The sequence below is a fragment of the Podarcis erhardii genome (assembly GCF_964252035.2).
Source record: "Podarcis erhardii genome assembly, chromosome: 2".
Lineage (NCBI taxonomy): Eukaryota > Metazoa > Chordata > Lepidosauria > Squamata > Lacertidae > Podarcis > Podarcis erhardii.
Window position 1 is genome coordinate 126701205 of NC_138498.1, and position 18665 is coordinate 126719869.

Sequence of the window (18665 nt, forward strand, 5' to 3'; positions counted from 1 at the left end):
GCATCTGTTTCCCCAGGACAAGTTACAACCATTTTACAATTCCATATTAAAAAGAGTTAAAACCAAGGACAGTCACAGGAAATGGCTGGGTCATGAAAACACGTTTCTCAGGTGCCCAAGGCTTCCTTAAAGACTGGAAGGTGAGCAATTGGGGAGAGGGAATTTCCCAACCAAGGATCCGCCACCAGGATGCCCTCTCTTGGGACACCTGAGATGATGATGATGATGATGATAATTTATTTATACCCCGTCCATCTGGCTGGGTTTCCCCAGCCACTTTGGGCGGCTTCCAACAAAATATTAAAATACAATAATATCAAACATTAAAAGCTTCCCTAAATAGGGCTGCCTTCCGATGTCTTCTAAAAGTCTGGTAGTTGTTCTTCTCTTTGACATCTGGTGGGAGGCCGTTCCACAGGGCGGGCGCCACCACTGAGAAGGCCCTCTGCCTGGTTCCTTGTAACCTCACTTCTCGCAGCAAGGGAACCGCCAGAAGGCCCTCGGTGCTGGACCTCAGTGTCTGGGCAGAATCATGAGGGTGGAGACGCTCCTTCAGGTATACTGGACCGAGGCCGTTTAGGGCTTTCAAGGTCAGCACCAACACTTTGAATTGTGCTCGGAAATGTACTGGGAGCCAATGTAGGTCTTTCAAGACCAGTGTTATGTGGTCTCTGTGGCCGCTCCCAGTCACCAGTCTAGCTGCCACGTTCTGGATTAGTTCAAAGGTAGCCTTCAAAGGTAGCCCCACACAGAGCCCATTGCAGTAGTCCAAGCAGGAGATAACTAGAGCATGCACCACTCTGGAAAGACAATTTGCGGGCAGGGAGAGTCTCATCCTACGTACCAGATGGAGCTGGTAAACAGCTACCCTGGACACAGAACTGACCTGCGCCTCCATGGACAGCTGTGAGTCCAAAATGACTCCCAGGCTGCGCACCTGGTCCTTCAGGGGCACAGTTGCCCGGAGATCATCAACCAGTGCGACCAAGGCGTGAGAGGGAAGGAAGGAGGTGGCCCTTTGCTGTTTTTTTTACAAGCCCACCACATAGGAAAAAAATGTTCCTTCTGCCGTTTTACACTTCCGAAACATGCTTGCATTAGCTTTGTACATTTTGGGCAACTTGTTTGGTGTTAAATGCCATCTACAAATCAGCTTCAGATAGTTTTCTCTTAAAGTGTAACAAGAAGCACATCTTCCACAACTTCTCCCATGAAGACACTTTTATATTATGTCCCACATCTCATTGCAACTTTCACCATTTCATCCTTAGTTTCCCATTCCAGAAGTCTTTTATCCATCTTAGAAATCAATCATTTTATAACCCCCTTTCAAAAACAGAGCTTTACTCGCTTCAGGTTGTGCGATTTCAGGTTGCGCACCGCTCCAAACCCGGAAGTACCGGAACGGGTTACTTCTGGGTTTTGGCACTTTGTGCATGTGCAGAAACACTAAATCACACTTTGTGCATGCGCAGAAGCGCCGAATCGTGACCTGCGCGTGCGCAGATACAATGCTGTGGGCTGTGGACACTGCGGGTTGCATGTTCGCAACCCGAGCGTCCACTGTAGTCTAGTGATGCTTCATCATACAGTCTTAAATTTGACTGTGCCAATCCACCTTTCTTTAATATCTGTTAATATTTTATACTTTATTCTGGGCTTCTTCCCCTGCTGGGTAAACTTTGAGAGCTCCTTTGTTTGAACCATCCTGCATAAATTATTATCGGGTTTGCCTGGAATAAAAACAACATTTTAGGCAAAAGGTTCGTCTTAATTGCATAAATCATTCCTTGCAGTGAGAGTTTAATTCTCCCCCATCTTTCAAAATCCTTTTTTAATTCACTCCATACTACAACGTAATTACCATGAAATAAATTTGGTTGTTTTACTTCTGGGAGGGCTAGAGGCTTACTTCCCTCCCTTCCTCCCTTCCTTCCTTCCTTCCGTCCGTCCGTCCTTTTTTTTTTTTAAATTAAAAAAAGAGCTCAGAGTCTGGGCTGTGCTCTGCTTCAGCTCTGGTTCTAGGGAATGTTTTCTCCTGACCGTGATTCAATTTTATAACAGAACAATGGATTTGTTTTGTCTGAATTGCTAGCACCTCTGATTTCAAGAGACAGAACGTGGCAGAAGACCAAGGGGCTTCTTCTGATCTCTTGGAGACTTCCTAAGAGCAGAGATGGATGAGCAAGACTCAGCTGGCCCTGAAGTGGGCAGAAGCCAAGCCGTCCAAACTGAGAGCAGTGTGGGATTCTGGGAAAACTCCATGCAGAAAATCCTGGGAGAGGAGGACACTCTCCGCTCTGATGTGCAGAGCCAGCAGGTCAGGAAGTTCTGCTGCCAGGAGGCTGAAGGACCCCGAGAAGTTTGCCACCAGTTCTACCAACTAGACCATCAGTGGCTGAAGCCAGAAAGGCACACAAAAGCTGAGATGCTGGACCTGGTGATCTTGGAGCAGTTCCTGGCTGTCCTTCCCCCAGAGATGGAGAGCTGGGTGAGGGAATGTGGAGCGGAGACCAGTTCCCAGGCAGTGGCCTTGGCTGAAGGTTTCCTCCTGAGTCAGGCAGAGGAGAGGAAGCAGGTGAGAGAGACTTTCCTCTGGATGCTCCCAAGGGGCTCCATACAAGAGGGAGAGTATTCCAAAATGCTCTACCAATGGAAAGCATCCTAAAGTTTTTGCCTCTTCTCTTCTATTTCAAATCCTTCATGTTCTGTTCTGAATCTGTGTTGCTCTTTTAGGGAAAGGATCTGTTAGCAGAAATGGGCCCCGATTCCTTTGAGGCAGAGAGGACTCCGTTGGACACCAGAGAGAGGCCACCAGGTAAGGAAGAAGGAGCTTTTTCTGTGTGTGGTCACATTTTGTTGATTTTGAAACTAATCCATGGGTTCTTTTCATCCTTTTCGCGGGGGCGGGGTGGAGACATTTAGGGCCAAGAGCTCAGAGGTTTATTTTTACACGACAAAATGTGAAATGGGTACAAATGCCAAGATGCCCTCTGTAGGTGACACTTTTTCAGAGGCACTTAAGAGATGCACGGCTTCACCCCCCCCCCAAGAGAAGCATGGAATCATGGCCTCTCCCTTGCCTCTTTCTCTCTCTCGCAGGTGAGGGAACGATGTGGGTAAGACCTCTTCTTCCGTCTTTTCATGGTGGCGAAGGGGATGCAGCAGAATTGGAATCAGATCAGGTAATAATAATAATAATATTTATTTATTTGTACTCCACCCTCCCCAGCCAGAGCCGGGCTCAGGGCGGCTAACACCAATAAAATCACAATAAAAACATAATAAGGGGGGGAAGGGAAAAACCCAATTTAAAATACAGATTAAAATGCAATTTAAAATGCAGCCTTGTTTTAAAGTAGCTGATAAATCAAAACTATAAGGGGAGGGAAACATAAGGGTCAGACCGAGTCCGAACCAAAGGCCTGGTGGAACATCTCTGTCTTGCAGGCCCTGCGGAAAGATGTCAAGTCCCGCAGGGCCCTGGTCTCTTGTGACAGAGCGTTCCACTAAGTTGGGGCCAGTACTGAAAAGGCCCTGGCCCTAGTTGATGCCAATCTAACCTCCTTGAGGCTCGGGACCTCCAAAGGGTTGTTTTTTTGTGGTTCTTAAGGTCCTCCATGGGGCATACCAGGAGAGGCGGTCCCATAGGTAGTAGGTAGGGGGAAGGAGACTTGTGGAAAGGCTGAGGCGCATCAGGATGCTGTCAGTGGTTCCTGGCTGGTTGATCAAGAAAGAATAAAGACAAGGGAAAGTTTCTTACAGTCCTTACAGAGAGAGGCTATAGAACCCTGCCTCCTGGATAATGGCATTGTCCCAAGTGAATCTCCCACTTTCTCATTCTTCACTTTTACGGGTGCTGCTGCTATGTGCCCTCCGCCTTTGAGCTCTTTGCTCTCCTACTTTTAAGGCTCACTGCGTTCCGGGAGATGGAGGGTCTGGGATACTTTCTAGTGACAACATGTCAGCCAGGTGTCATTATATAATAATGATTTATTATTTATACCCTGCCCATCTGGCTGAGTTTCCCCAGCTACTCTGGGCGGCTCTCAATCGAGTGTTAAAAACAATACAGCATAAAATATAAAAAACTTCCCTCAACAGGGCTGCCTTCAGATGTCTTTTAAAAGTAAGATAGCTGCTTATTTCCTTCACATCTGATGGGAGGGCGTTCCACAGGGCGGGTGCCACCACCGAGAAGGCCCTCTGCCTGGTTCCCTGTAACCTCACTTCTCGCCGGGAGGGAACCGCCAGAAGGCCCTCGGTGCTGGACCTCCGTGTCCGGGCTGAACGATGGGGGTGGAGACTCTCCTTCTCCTGGCTCTCCCATCATTTCCCAGCTTTCCCCCTCATCTGCCGCTGAGCTGCAACCTCCCTCAAACCCCTGTTGTGAATCTACACTGTCTTCCTTTTCCTCCTCCCTGGAAGGGTCAGGATGGGGGGGTGGTCTCTGCCCCCTCCCTGACAAGGGGGGGTGGGTGGGATTATGAGGGAGTCCGGTGCACTTCTGCTGCCACTCAGCTTTCCGGGCTTGTAGCAGAGTAAACACAGCGTGCGCTTGTGTGCAAGCATGCAGAAAAGAGAGAGTCGGTACGCGGCTTCTTCACTGATCTAAGAAGCTTTGTTTCTGCACAGCAGCAATAATAAACCAGCATCTGCGGGAGACGCAGGAATGATGCCTCCCGTCTAGGTCAAAACCGAAAGCAGACACAACACAAAGTGGGCAGGACGTAGACTCTGAGCTGTTTAACCCTGTAAGCTCTGAATCTCATCACAGGGTGGGGTAGCCAGGGTGACTCTCTGCTTCTGTCAAAGCTGCACATAATAATAATAATAATAATAATAATAATAATAATAATAATAAATAATTTTTTATTTATATCCTGCCATCCCCAGCCGAAGCCAGGCTCAGAGTGGCTAACAACAATAAAAGTAACACAGCATTCTAAAATCAATACATTCTAAAATCAATTCAAAATCAAATTAATGGCAACCACTGGGCCAGAGTTCTGTGAGGATTGCCAAAGGAGGCAGTCAGACTGTGCCTTGGCCAAAGGCCTGGTGGAACAGCTCCGTCTTGCAGGCCCTGCGAAAAGATGTCAAGTTCCGCAGGGCCCTAGTCTCTTGCGACAGAGGGTTCCACCAGATCGGGGACACGGCCGAAAAGGCCCTGGCTCTGGTTGAGGCCAGCCTAACCTTCCTGTGGCCCGGGACCTCCAAGATGTTTTTGTTTGCAGACCGTAATGTCCTTCTTCGGACATACCAGGAGAGGCGGTCCCGTAGGTCCGAGGGTCCTAGGCCGTATAGGGCTTTGAAGGTTAAAACCAGCCCCTTGAACCTGATCCTGTACTCCACTAGGAGCCAGTGCAGCTGGTAGAGCACCAGGTGAATGTGACCCTGCAGTGAGGACCCTGTAAGGGGGGAAAGGGGGCAAATGCCATTGTCAGGCTGGCAGCAGTTGACCAGCAAGAATTATGGACAAACTCCTCCACCCTCTGCCTCTCACCTTCACAGTCAAGGGAGAACCAAGAAAAATAACCAACCAGCCCCCAGCTGCCAGTTGCCAACTGGCCAATCCTTACCCCAAGACAGTGGTAGCTCAGGTTACATACACTTCAGGTTACAGACGCTTCAGGTTACAAACTCCACTAACCCAGAAATAGTACCTTGGGTTAATAACTTTGCTTCAGGATGAGAACAGAAATCGTGCTCCGGTGGCGTGGTGTCAGCGGGAGGCCCCATTGGCTAAAGTGGTGCTTCAGGTTTAAAACAGTTTCAGGTTAAGTACGGACCTCCACTGTGAGGAAATTTAGAAATTTTGGGTAGTAGTACATGAAGAACTAAAGAAGATGTTGAAAATATCAATAACAAAGAAACCAGAGACATATCTCCTTGGATTGATAGATGAAGAGATACCACGGGGGGGGGGGGGAGAGAATTTTTCTATTTGCAAGTACAGCTGCTAGAATAGTGATTGCTGCTAGGTGGAAGTCACAAACTATAATTATTATTATTATTATTATTATAACCACAAAGGAGGAATGGATTTGTAAACTAAATGAATATTTAATTCTGGCAAAATTAACTGCTATAATAAGAAATCAGTCGAATCAGAAATTTAAAAAAAGGAGTGGAAATGAATGAGTTTTGATGAATATATGGCAAAATATTGTTGAAAAAAAGATATGCTAATATGCCTAGATTAAAATGTGAAGTACTGGGTGGAAGAAAAACTAGTAAGGAAAGATAATAATAATATATAGTTGAGAATAATATATATTTGAGAAGGTTGTGGAATTCAAAGATCATTGTAAATTGTATAAAATGGAGGAAATCGAGTGGGGGCAGAGGGAAGTGGGAGGAGGGAGAAAAGGATAATATGATGGATTGAGGAAATAGAAATGTAAGTGTATGGGGGGGGATGGGGAGGAAATGGTGTTGGCTTTGGTACATCTGTATTGTAATACAATATGGGGAAACCAATAAATAATAAGAACGGACCTCCAGAACAAATTCAGTTCTTGACCAGAGGTACCACTGTACACCAATTCTCTGCAAAATGCATTCCCAGTGACATTACATTAGAAATACTAACACGAGGCAGTTGACAAACCATAGAAAACAGCGGCCACGATTCACCTAACCAGCCCCATCAGTTGCACAGCGGGGCTTTCTGCACTCTCCTCCCCCTCCCTGGGCTCTCAGGTGGTGCACCGGGAGAGTAGAGAAGGGATCTTTCCGTCTCCCAAACGGGAACGCTTGAGCAGACAGAATGATTTGAAGAACACTGTGTGGAGTTCCACCCTTTGCCCAAAGGTTAAGACCCATCATTCAAAGGAAGAGGAGACGTCACCTTAAACTCCCGTAATTGAAACGTACAGCAATACAATCCCATCAAAACAAGAGAGCAGTTAACAGGCAGGAAACAATGTCTAGCAGATCATCCTTACGCTGCCTAATAGGAGACCTTTCTCCTTTTTCTTTCAGGGTCCGGTGAGCTTCGAAGATGTCGCTGTCCATTTCACAGACGAGGAATGGGAGTTGCTGGATCCTGACCAGAGAGCTCTGCATACGGAGGTCATGGACGAGAATCGTGACATCCTGGACTCTCTCCGTAAGGCTTCCTGCTGGATCATAATATCTGTTTTGAAATTCCATGTGTATCTCTATGTGATAAACCGCCAATATTTTGATGCAGTTCAATAAGCATCTGGGATTCTAACATTCCCACCATGAACCCTGCATGGAGGGATTTACTCTGTGAATATTCTTCCTCCAGTTATCATCATCATTTTATTTCTATGGTGCCTTTCCACAGATAAAACAATGCTCAAGGTGGCTTACAAAATGAAAAGATTTGCATAATTACAAATATATCAAAGTAGTCATGTTGTTGTTTACTCATTTAGTCATGTCCGACTCTTCGTGACCCCATGGACCAGAGCACGCCAGGCCCTCCTCTCTTCCACTGCCTCCTGCAGTTTGGTCAGACTCATGCTGGTCTCTTCGAGAACACTGTCCCACCATCTCGTCCTCTGTCGTCCCCTTCTCCTTGTGCCCTCCATCTTTCCCAACATCAGGGTCTTTTCCAGGGAGTCTTCTCTTCTCATGAGGTGGCCAGAGTATTGGAGCCTCAGCTTCAGGATCTGTCCTTCCAGTGTGCACTCAGGGCTGATTTCCTTCAGAATGGAGAGGTTTGATCTTCTTGCAGTCCATGGGACTCTCAAGAGTCTCCTCCAGCACCAGAATTCAAAAGCATCAATTCTTTGGCGATCAGCCTTCTTTATGGTCCAGCTATAATCATAACAACAACAACAACAACAACAACAACAATAATAAATTTATACCCTTCCCATCTGGCTGGGCTTCCCCAGGCACTCTGGGCAGCTTCCAACAAAATATTAAAATACAGTAATGCATCAAACATTAAAAGCTTCCCTAAAGAGGGCTGCCTTCAGATGTCTTTTTTATTTTTTAATATTTTTTTATTACATTTTCCACCATAGTAACACAAACCACAAAGCAAATTAATACAAAAAAACAGAAAAGGAAAAAGAGAAGAAGGGGGGGAAGGGAGGGGAAAAGGGGGAGAACAATAAACAAATAGACAATAATAACAAACTTAATTCTTCACAAATCCAACTTTTTAAACATCTTGACTGACTTCCTCAAATCCCTCCCTTCTGAATTTCCTTGTATTTTAAAAGTAACAGCTTTCCAATATCATTATTAAACTAAAACAATTTCCAATTATAGTCATCTTAATTCACTTTTCTTGACATTCTGAATCCCATTTATTTAATTATAACTTAATTTGTCCTAGGCCTATTTGTTTCTTTCAAGTAATTTCTAATTTTTTATATTACAATATTTGTTCAAATAGTCCTTGAATTTCCTCCAGTCCTCTTGAAACTCCTCTTCTCTCTGGTCACGAAGAAGCCTTCAGATCTTTTCTAAAGGTCTGGAAGTTGTTGTTGCTCTTGACATTTTCTCTTCTCCAGTTATGGCTCTTTAAACAAAGATGAGGCTGGTCTGAAGTGCCCGGGCCTTTTAAAATGTAGATTTCAGTGTCATTAGGGAAGTTGAAGTAACTTCTGTTAGGTTTTTTGTTTTTGCTTCTGTTAAGTTTTGGTTGACCAGAGAGACAACTGGCAATGGACTGGATTCCATGGTTGGGCCAAACAAAACTTCTCCCAGAAGAGAGCCGGGCTTTTGGAATCTCAGGTTCCCATATATATATATATATATATATATATATATATTTGCTTTCGTAGATTTTCACGGGTACAGGAATGCAGGTTTTGGTGTCCTCGGGTGTCTTTGGCTCAGATATGTTGACGACACCTTTGTAATTTGGCCACACGGGAAAGAAAAACTGGATAGCTTCCTCACACATCTCAACAACTTACACCCCAAAATACAATTCACTATGGAAATAGAAGCCAACAACCAACTTCCCTTCCTTGACGTCCTAATCTACAAAAAACCTGATGGCTCCCTAGGACACACTATCTACCGGAAAAAAACACACACCAACCGCTACTTACATGCACAATCACACCACCACCCTGCACAAATAAACTCCGTAGCCAAGACTCTCATCTCCAGAACCAAACGCCTGGCTGACAAAGACCACTTGACAACTGAGTTACAGAATCTCTCAAACGTGTTAATTGCCAATGGATACCAGCAAAACAGGATTACGAAGCTAATCCAAAAGGAAACACCCCCCAAAAACCAAGACACAGAAGAAAACAATGGCATGGCCCTCCTTCCTTATATCAAGGGCACTACAGATAAAATTAGCAAAATCCTCCATAAACACAATATCAAAACAGCCTTTTGCACCAACCAAAAAATAGCCAATATCCTCAGAAACCCCAAGGATAAAATCCAGTTGGAAAACCAAGGGATCTATGAAATACCCTGCAAAGTCTGCCCAGCCACGTACATTGGACAAACAAACAGACGAATAAATGCACGTATCGCAGAACACAAGAATGCCGTCAAAAAAGAAGAAAAAACTTCCTCTCTTTTCCAACACATGAAAGAAACAGGACACGAAATTAATTTTGCAGATTCCAAATTGCTCTTTAACACGGAACATCACCACAAGAGAATAATCATGGAAGCCATCGAGATAGAGAAACACCCTCACAACATGAACAAGCGTGACGACACATCCCGCTTGCCAGACATCTGGAAATTAGCCCTCCCCACAAAAACTGACACCAGATCCAGAGGCACACAGAACGCCAACACCAATCAACCACACCAGACCCAAACCCAGACCCTCTCCACAGATGAATTACAGACACCATCCAGTAGCCAATCCATGGTGGCACCTCCGGATGCTGCACCCCCCTGCAATCCCTACACAGATCTGGCTGACACAAGCCACAAAACCACAGCTCGCCCCTATACACGAAGCCAAGCCAGAGCACAACTAAGTACAGTACAGCCATCTTCTCAGGAAAACTCTTCACAAAGTTCAAGAGGTCAAGACACAAAGACTTTAACAACTAATCCACACCTAATGACCCACCTAAGTGGTACTCAGGATATCACTCAAGAAATCACTCAAGATATCTCTCAAGTAATTAAGGAACAAAAGAAGAAAAGGCACACTAGCCTGGGAACTTCCTCTCTGCCCAGAACATTGGAGGCTATACACCACACCCCCTCTACAGTATTTATAGGAACTCAAACACTGAGATCCTGCTCTGTTCCAGTAACAAGAAGCCGAAAGCACCAGCCTGAAGATGACGAGTGAGACCTCGTCGAAACGTCGCCTAGACACCCCAACTTTTACACGGGAAGACACCCGAGGACACCAAAACCTGCATATATATATATATATATATATATATCAGTTAATACCAGTTAACAAAGGCAGTGAAAACTATAGTAAGGCCCCACATCTAGAATTGGGGGCTCAATTTCTTCCTGAGGACCTAATTACTTTCTCTCTTTGTTTTTGTTTTAAATTTTTCTTGAGTTTACACCCATCCACAGAAAGATTCCATCCACAGTTCAATTTAACTCTAAAAAGAAACAAATACACAAAAAATACATAATAACTAAATATCTTTCCCTCCACCAATTACGGATGATGATTATTCTGAATTATCAAATCTTGTCTTTTGAGTTGACTTCGGTCCACCACCTCAATTTGAGTCATTCTTTTATTTCCTTCCTTAACTGCCTTCTTTAGATGTTTTTCATCTCCTGGTATTAACTTATTTAATTATAATAACTGTTTTGTCCTTTGCAAAAATTAATCAAAGCATAATAAAGGTTTTATTTGAGAACAATGTTTTTCTAGTTACAGATAGGTAGCCGTGTTGGTCTGCCATGGTCAAAACAAAATAAAAAAATTCCTTCCAGTAGCACCTTAAAGACCAACTGAGTTAGTTCTAGGTATGAGCTTTCGTGTGCATGCACACTTCTTCAGATACACTGAAACAGAAGTCACCGGACCTTTCTATATAAAAAGCTCTCTATATTGGACAAACAGGCCAGACCTTACGCCAAAGAATAAACGGACATAAATCCGACATCAGGAACCACAAGACAGAAAAACCAGTAGGAGAACACTTCAATCTCCCAGGACATTCTATACAAGATCTCAAAGTAGCTGTTCTATTACAAAGGAATTTCAGAAATAGACTGGAAAGAGAAGCTGCTGAATTGCAACTTATCACCAAACTTAAAACTATAGAGAGACCTGGTTTGAACAAAGACATTGGATTCTTATCTCATTATACATGACAAAGCCATTTTTCACCTTCTCACCCCTTGCTTTTTCCTGTTAGACCTATTGCAGTCGTTAAGAGTCGTCAACAGGCTCATCGCAGCTATCTGCCAATCACCCATTCCCACCACCCTTCTGAGTAATACCCCTCCCCACCTTCTCACTATATAGAAAGGTCCGGTGACTTCTGTTTCAGTGTATCTGAAGAAGTGTGCATGCACACGTAAGCTCATACCTAGAACTAACTCAGTTGGTCTTTAAGGTGCTACTGGAAGGAATGTTTTTCTAGGTAATTTTTATAACACTCCCATTCCTTACTGAACTTTTGGCTTGTCGGGAACTAATTCTTTGTGATTTTCGCAAGCTCAATATATTCAAATAACTTTATTTGCTACTCTTCCATTGTCTGGCTATGAGCATTCTTGCCGCTGTAGTGGCATATAAAAATATCCTTCTTTTATCGCTTGGGATATCTGATGATAGTAAACCCAAGAGAAATGCTTCGGGCTTTTTGACAAAAGTTTGTTTGAACATTCTTCATAAATGCTACCCTAAAAGTTCCTAATTTTATTACATCCCCACCACATTTGTAACATTGTTCCTTCTATCTGTTTACACCTCCAACATTTATTAGAATTGTTTTGTACAACTTTGCTAGTTCACTAGGTATTAAATACCATCTGTAAAACATCTTCATAATATTTTCTTTTAGTGTGTAGCACGCTGTGAATTTTAAATCCCTGATCCACAAATTTTCCCATGCATTCATCTGCATTGTATGCCCAAAATCATTTGCCCATTTAATCATGACTTTTTTTAGCTTCCCAATCAAGTAATAATCTATACATTTTAGATAATACGTTTGCTTCTATTTTGCATTAATTATTTTTCTAGCTTTGAATTTTCTGTTGTGAATCCATTTTTCTTATCTAATTTGAAAGTTTCATTCAGACACACACACACACACACACACACACACACACACACACACAGACCGAGAAGCAAAACGTATTATCCCTTTCCCCGCCCCCCCCTTCCTGAAAATAACACTTGTAAAAATGAAAAAGAGAGTGGGGGAAATGGTTTATTGTATTAAAGCCCTTAAAACTAAATATTAATAATACCAAAAAATAAAATAAGTTTCATTCAATTGATAATATTGCAGCCAGTCTGTCACATTATGCCTAATTTCTTCAAATTTATTTAACTTCAATTGATTTCCCTCCTCTTCCAATAATTATTTATAGGCTGCCCAATTCTTTTCCTTATGTTTTTCTTTACTGAAATGGCTTCTAGTGATGAAAGCCACCAGAGGGTTTTCTGTTCCAATAGGCCTTTGTATTTATCGCATACTGTGTATGCTTTCCTTATTATACAGTTCAGAAAACCCCTGTGAACCTTCACCTTTCCGTAACTTAAATAGGCGTCATACCCAAATCTGTTGTCCAGTCCTTCCCAATCCAATAATTCCATAATTTGCAAAATTAACCATTCTTTTAACCAGCATAGACATGATGCCTCATGATAAATCTTCAAATCTGGCAGGGCAAAACCAACTCTTTCTTTAAGATCTATAAGTAACTTGTTTTATTCTGGGCCTTATGTCCTGCCAGATGAAGGTTGATAGTCTCTCTTCCATTCTTTGAAGCTTCCTGCCCCGCCTCACTGGGATTGCCTAAAATAGGAACAACATTTTGGGCAGCACATTCATTTTAATTGTCCCCAAAAAAGAGAGATTCAGTCTTTTCCATATTAATAATTTTGTTTACCTCTTTCCAAGTCTTATGTAATTATCATTGTATAATAGACTAGGTGATGACTGCAGTTGTAATTTGTCTTGCGCCTCCGTATTTTTAGCCAACAATTTAGTTTTGTCTGTATTCAATTTAAATCCTGCTACCTGGTCGAATCCGTGGATTCTTTCTAGAATTTTTGGTAAACTTTCAAATGGGTCTCCTGTTGTTTTTACTAAATCATTTGCATAGGCTTTTAATTTAAAGGCTTTATTTCTTACTCTTATTCCTTTTAACTCTGAATCTTCTCTAATTATCATTGCCAATATTTCCAGAACTAGGATAAACAGCAGTGGGGTTAATGGGCAACCGTGTCTGGTTCCCTTCTTTATATTGAAGCGGTCAGATATTTCATTGTTTATTATCAATTTTGCTTTCTGATTTTGATAAATTACCTCTGTGCTTTTCCTAATCCCATCACCTTTATGGTTTTTTTCATACATTTCCAAGATATATTGTCAAAAGCTTTCTCCGCGTCAACAAACATCAAGATTGTCTGCTTGTCTGGTGTCATTTCTAAGTACTCCAATATATTAATGCTTCTTACCATGATTCTGGTCCTTTTCCTTCTTTTAAGATCTTGTTCTTAACTGCTTTTAACAGTATTGCAAGTGAATCTTCTAATTTTTTTGTAATAGCATGCCGGCAGTCCATCTGGTCCGCGAGACTTCCCTGGTTTCGCCTTCCTTATGACTTGATGGATTTCCATCATTGTTATTGGAGAATTTAAACATTCAGTTTTGTCACTTATAATCCTTGGAAATTTACATTCTATTTTATCGCTGTCTTCTTTTTCTGTTTGATATAATTTTTTGAAACAACTTTTTAATTTTTTATTTATTGCTTCTGGGTCATCAATAACCTTCCCTTTTTCTTCTAGTTTCTCTATAATCCATTCTTTTTGTTTCTTTTTTAGTTACCGTGCAAGCAGTCTTCCTGGTTTATTGGCGAATTAAGTTTTCTTCTGTTTTAATTATTCCGTATTTTTCCCTCTATAACACGCAGATTTTTTCTCCTAAAAAGGAAGGGGAAATGTCTGTGCGTGTTATAGAGCGAATGTGTGGTCCCTGGAGCCGAAAAATCAGGCAAAAATCAAATCGCGCTTCACGGAGAAGGGAAACCTGAAAAGAGGAAGCGGCTGCTTTACTGCATTCTGCCTCAGGGTCTTACTGCCCACCCTCCTCTGTTTCGTTGCTGTGTTTGCTGAAACACAAGCAGGCAAGCAGAGGGGAAAGCAGAGTGTGTCTCTGTGCTCCGGTGCTGCTGGGGGAGAGGGAGAGAGAAGAGAGAGAGAGAGAGAGAGAGAGAGAGAGAGAGAGATGGCTGGTTTAGGTGGGGGTAAACTTTTGCCTTTCTTTCCTCCCTCCCGTTAAATCCCTCTCGTGCATTCTTAGCCAGCTGCTTCTCTGCACACCCCTCTCATGTCCCTTCTTTGTTTTTCCTTCGCTCCCCACTTAAAATGTGGTTACAAAGCATAGATCCACATGGATCCTCAGGATCTTTGCATTGGGTCACCCCAAATTCACCATCAGATCACATAGCATGTCCATGGCTACAGCCTGCACCAAAAAAATCACGCACCCACTGTTGCCTGGGGCTGCAATGGTGCAAAAACGTGGTTAAAAAGCATGGATCCTCAGGATCTTTGCATTGGGTCACCCCAAATTCACCATCAGATCACATAGCATGTCCATGGCTATAGCCTGCACCAAAAAAATCACGCACCCACTGTTGCCTGGGGCTGCAATGGCGCAAAAACGTGGTTACAAAGCATGGATCCACAGGGATTCTCAGGATCTTTGCATTGGGTCACCCCAAATTCACCATCAGATCACATGTCTGTGGCCACAGCATGAAGCACAAAAATGATACATCCACTGTTTCATTCAGAATGTTTTTTCCCTTGTTTTCCTCCTCTAAAAACGATGTGCGTGTTATGGTCAGGTGCGTGTTATAGAGCGAAAAATACGGTAATCTTTTGTTCAGTTTCTTGATTTATGAGTATAGAAAGTTGTGTTTATAGCATTTTGATATTTTGTTTCACCATCTCATTTTTTTGTTTTTCAACAGTTTTTTCTCATTAGTGCTAATCTCTTTCTTAATTTGCTCCATTTTCTTTTCTTTAGTTTTCCTCTGAATGCTGTTTTGTTGTATTAAAAAACTCCTCATTACTGCCTTTCCTGTATCCCTCACTGTATTTATATCAATTTATTCACTTACACTGATTTCAAAAAATTCTTTTAGGGTGCTTTGCGCTTTTTTCAGTATCCCTTTATCATTCAGGATGTTTTCATTCCTTCTCCATCTTTGTCTTGTTTTCCTTCCACCTCTCAGTCCAAAATAACTGGATTATGGTCTGAGATTAATCTAAATAGAATTTCTGGGGGGTGGGGGTGGGTTGGTTTTCAACATTAGGCTACTAGACACCCATATCACATCACTTCTGTCCGCAGATTTTTTTGGATCTGAATAATGAGGGTACTCCATACAGATCTCCCAGTAATAGTTTTTTTAAAATTACTATAATCTAGCATTTTCTCTCATAATCTAGGGTTCGTATATATTATCACTCCTCTTTTTTTATCCTGTCTGATGAGATAAATGCTGAACCCAGTTTTTTATTAAGACTCTTTTATGTTTTCTGGCAACGTGTGTTTCTTGCAAACAAATAATGTCCCCCCCCCATTAATATGTGCTCTATTTTGTTTCTTTTCATCTTATTGTTCAATCCATTTACAGTCCAAGAAATATATTTTACATTCATCATTTAATTGTAATTTATTTCAATACTTCTTTCAATAAACAAACATATCAAAAAAATGAATGTAAAGAAAAAATTCCAGACATATTCCTAAACAGTAAAACCTTAACCTTAGATTCTCTTCTCTAGTCCTCTTGATCACCTGTTGAGTCTACTCTTTCCTCCCCTTTGTCTTTTTGTTGTAGGTGGTGATGAATTGGAAAGGGAGATTGACGAAATCTACACAGTGGATGAGCCATATACATACATGGAATGTGAAGAGAACTTCGGACAGAGCTCCTATTCTGCTTCCCAGGACATAAATCCCATTGGATTTCTCTATCAATATGATGAATGCATAAATACCTTCATTTGGCAGGATGGTCTCTCGTCACAGGACACAACGCAAAAGGGCGAGAAACCATATCTCTGCTTGACGTGTGGGAAGAGCTTCAATCGGAAGGACCACCTTGTTTCCCATGAAAAAATTCATACAGGGGTAAGACCCTATCAATGCTTAGAATGTGGGAGGAGCTTCATTCGCAGTTCCGCTCTCACTTCCCATCAGAGAATTCATACTGGGGAGAAACCCTATCAGTGCTTGGAATGTGGGAAAAACTTCAGCTGGAAGGAAAGTCTCACTTCCCATCAAAGAATTCATACGGGCCACAAACCGTATCAGTGCTCAGAATGTGGAAAGAGCTTTCGCCAGAGGGGCGATCTCACTTCCCATCAGAGAACTCATACAGGGCAGAAACCATTTCACTGCCAAGAGTGCGGGAAGAGCTTCACACAGAGCACTAGTCTCATGCTCCATCAAAGAATTCATACAGGGGAGAAACCGTACCAGTGCTTGGAATGTGGAAAGAGCTTCAGTCGGAAGGACCAGCTCACTTCCCATGAGAGAATTCATACAGGGGAGAAGCCCTATCAGTGCTTGGACTGTGGAAAGAACTTCAGTCGGAGGGTGAATCTCACTTCCCATCAGAGAACTCACACAGGGCAGAAACCATTTCCCTGCTTGGAATGTGGAAAGAGCTTTAGTCAGAGGGTGAATCTTGCTTCCCATCAGAGAATTCATACGGGGCAGAAACCATTTCACTGCCAAGAGTGCGGAAAGAGCTTCACACAGAGCACTAGTCTCGTGCTCCATCAAAGAATTCATACAGGGGAGAAACCCTACCAGTGCTTAGAATGTGGAAGATGCTTCCGTCAAAGCACCTGTCTCGCTTCCCATCAGAGAATTCATACAGGGGAGAAACCATTTCCATGTCAAGAGTGCGGAAAGAGCTTCTCACAGAGCACAGGTCTCATTCTCCATCAAATAACTCATACAGGGGAGAAACCGTATGAGTGCTTGGAATGTGGGAAGAGTTTCACTCGGAACAACCAACTCACTGCTCATCAAAGAATTCATACAGGGGAGAAACCCTACCAGTGCTTGGAATGTGGGAAGACCTTCCGTGATAGGAGCAATCTGACTACCCATGAAAGAATTCACAGCGGGGAGAAACCATTTCAATGCCAGATTTGTGGGAAGAGCTTCACACAGAGTACTGGTCTCATGCTGCACCAAAGAATTCATACAGGGCAGAAACCCTATCAGTGCTTGGAATGTGGAAAGAGCTTCAGTCAGAGCACCCATCTCACTTCCCACCAGAGGATTCATACCGGGCAAAAACCGTTTCAGTGCTTCGAATGTGGGAAGAGCTTCAGTCGGAAGGAAAGTCTCAGTTTCCATGAAGCAACTCACATGGGGAGCAACCAGTTAAATGCTAGTGATGTGGAAACAGCTTCAATCTCAGGAGAAGGCTCACTCTCCTTTTAAAAAAATCATACTGGGGAAGGATACCAGTGCTTGAAACGTCTGCTAAGATGGAAAAAAAAAACAGCAGAAAAACATGCTTGGCCTATCTCAATAAAGGCCTCTCATAATAAGGCCTCTCCCTCTTCTGGAGTATAATATCGGGCCTGCTTGAGAATGCTTGCAATCTTCCAGTATGTACTATTAGACCCAATGAAGGGATCCAATATCCTCATTCACTCTATCGTGGGCAGGATGATGAGGTCAACCAAATAACAGAATCTTTGGAAAACTTTCCATACTGGCCTCCAGTATCTATAATCGAGGTCAAGTATCTTACTTCACAGTTAAAAAATAATAAAGCACCCGGCATAGACTATTTGGCCCCAGAACTGTTGAAAACCAACATCGGCTGGTGGGCCTCCCTGCTGGCAGTAATATTCTCATTTATCGATTCATCCGGGTTATTTCCTGAAGTCTGGGCCACAGCTGCAGTCATCCCTTTATTCAAAAAGGGCCTTCCACCCGATCCGGAGCTAGTTATAGACCAATTCATTTGCTACCTGTAATTAGCAAATTATATGCAAAACATCTTTACAGTAAGATAGTTGATTAAATAACCTGATGGGAGCTATTTTTGCCGAAGAGCAAGCAGGAATTAGATAAGGCAGATCCGCTATAGACCATTGCTTTGTACTAGTCTATTTTATTATAATAATAATAATAATAATAATAATTTATTATTTATACCCCGCCCATCTGGCTGAGTTTCCCCAGCCACTCTGGGCGGCTCCCAATCAGTATTAAAAACAATACAGCATTACATATTAAAAACTTCCCTGAAGAGGGCTGCCTTAAGATGTCTTCTGAACGTCAGGTAATTCTTTATCTCTTTGACATCTGATGGGAGGGCGTTCCACAGGGCGGGCGCCACTACCGAGAAGGCCCTCTGTCTGGTTCCCTGTAGCCTCACTTCTTGCAATGAGGGAACCGCCAGAAGGCCCTCGGCGCTGGATCTCAGTGTCCGGGCTGAACGATGGGGGTGGAGACGCTCCTTCATAGTATGTTAAGAAA

At 42.9% G+C, this 18665-nt stretch overlaps 1 protein-coding gene across 1 annotated transcript; it reads left to right on the forward strand.

Annotated features, from left to right (window-relative positions):
- The first annotated feature begins 1568 nt into the window (after positions 1–1568).
- On the forward strand, positions 1569–18295 carry LOC309334659 (uncharacterized protein). The gene is made up of 6 exons (XM_081849162.1): positions 1569–1763; positions 2096–2578; positions 2737–2818; positions 3103–3185; positions 6988–7114; positions 15994–18295. Exons 2-6 carry the CDS (start codon positions 2177–2179, stop codon positions 17613–17615), a joined length of 2316 nt encoding a protein of 771 aa, XP_081705288.1. The 5' UTR covers positions 1569–1763; positions 2096–2176; the 3' UTR covers positions 17616–18295.
- Positions 18296–18665: the final 370 nt, after the last annotated feature.

Bases quoted from the DNA above. Each gene is read 5' to 3' on its own strand.
- LOC309334659 (XM_081849162.1), top strand. From the start codon at position 2,177: ATGGATGAGCAAGACTCAGCTGGCCCTGAAGTGGGCAGAAGCCAAGCC. The intron at 2,579-2,736 runs GTGAGAGAGACT...TTGCTCTTTTAG, and splicing joins AGGCAGAGGAGAGGAAGCAG to GGAAAGGATCTGTTAGCAGA. The intron at 7,115-15,993 runs GTAAGGCTTCCT...TTTTTGTTGTAG, and splicing joins TGACATCCTGGACTCTCTCC to GTGGTGATGAATTGGAAAGG.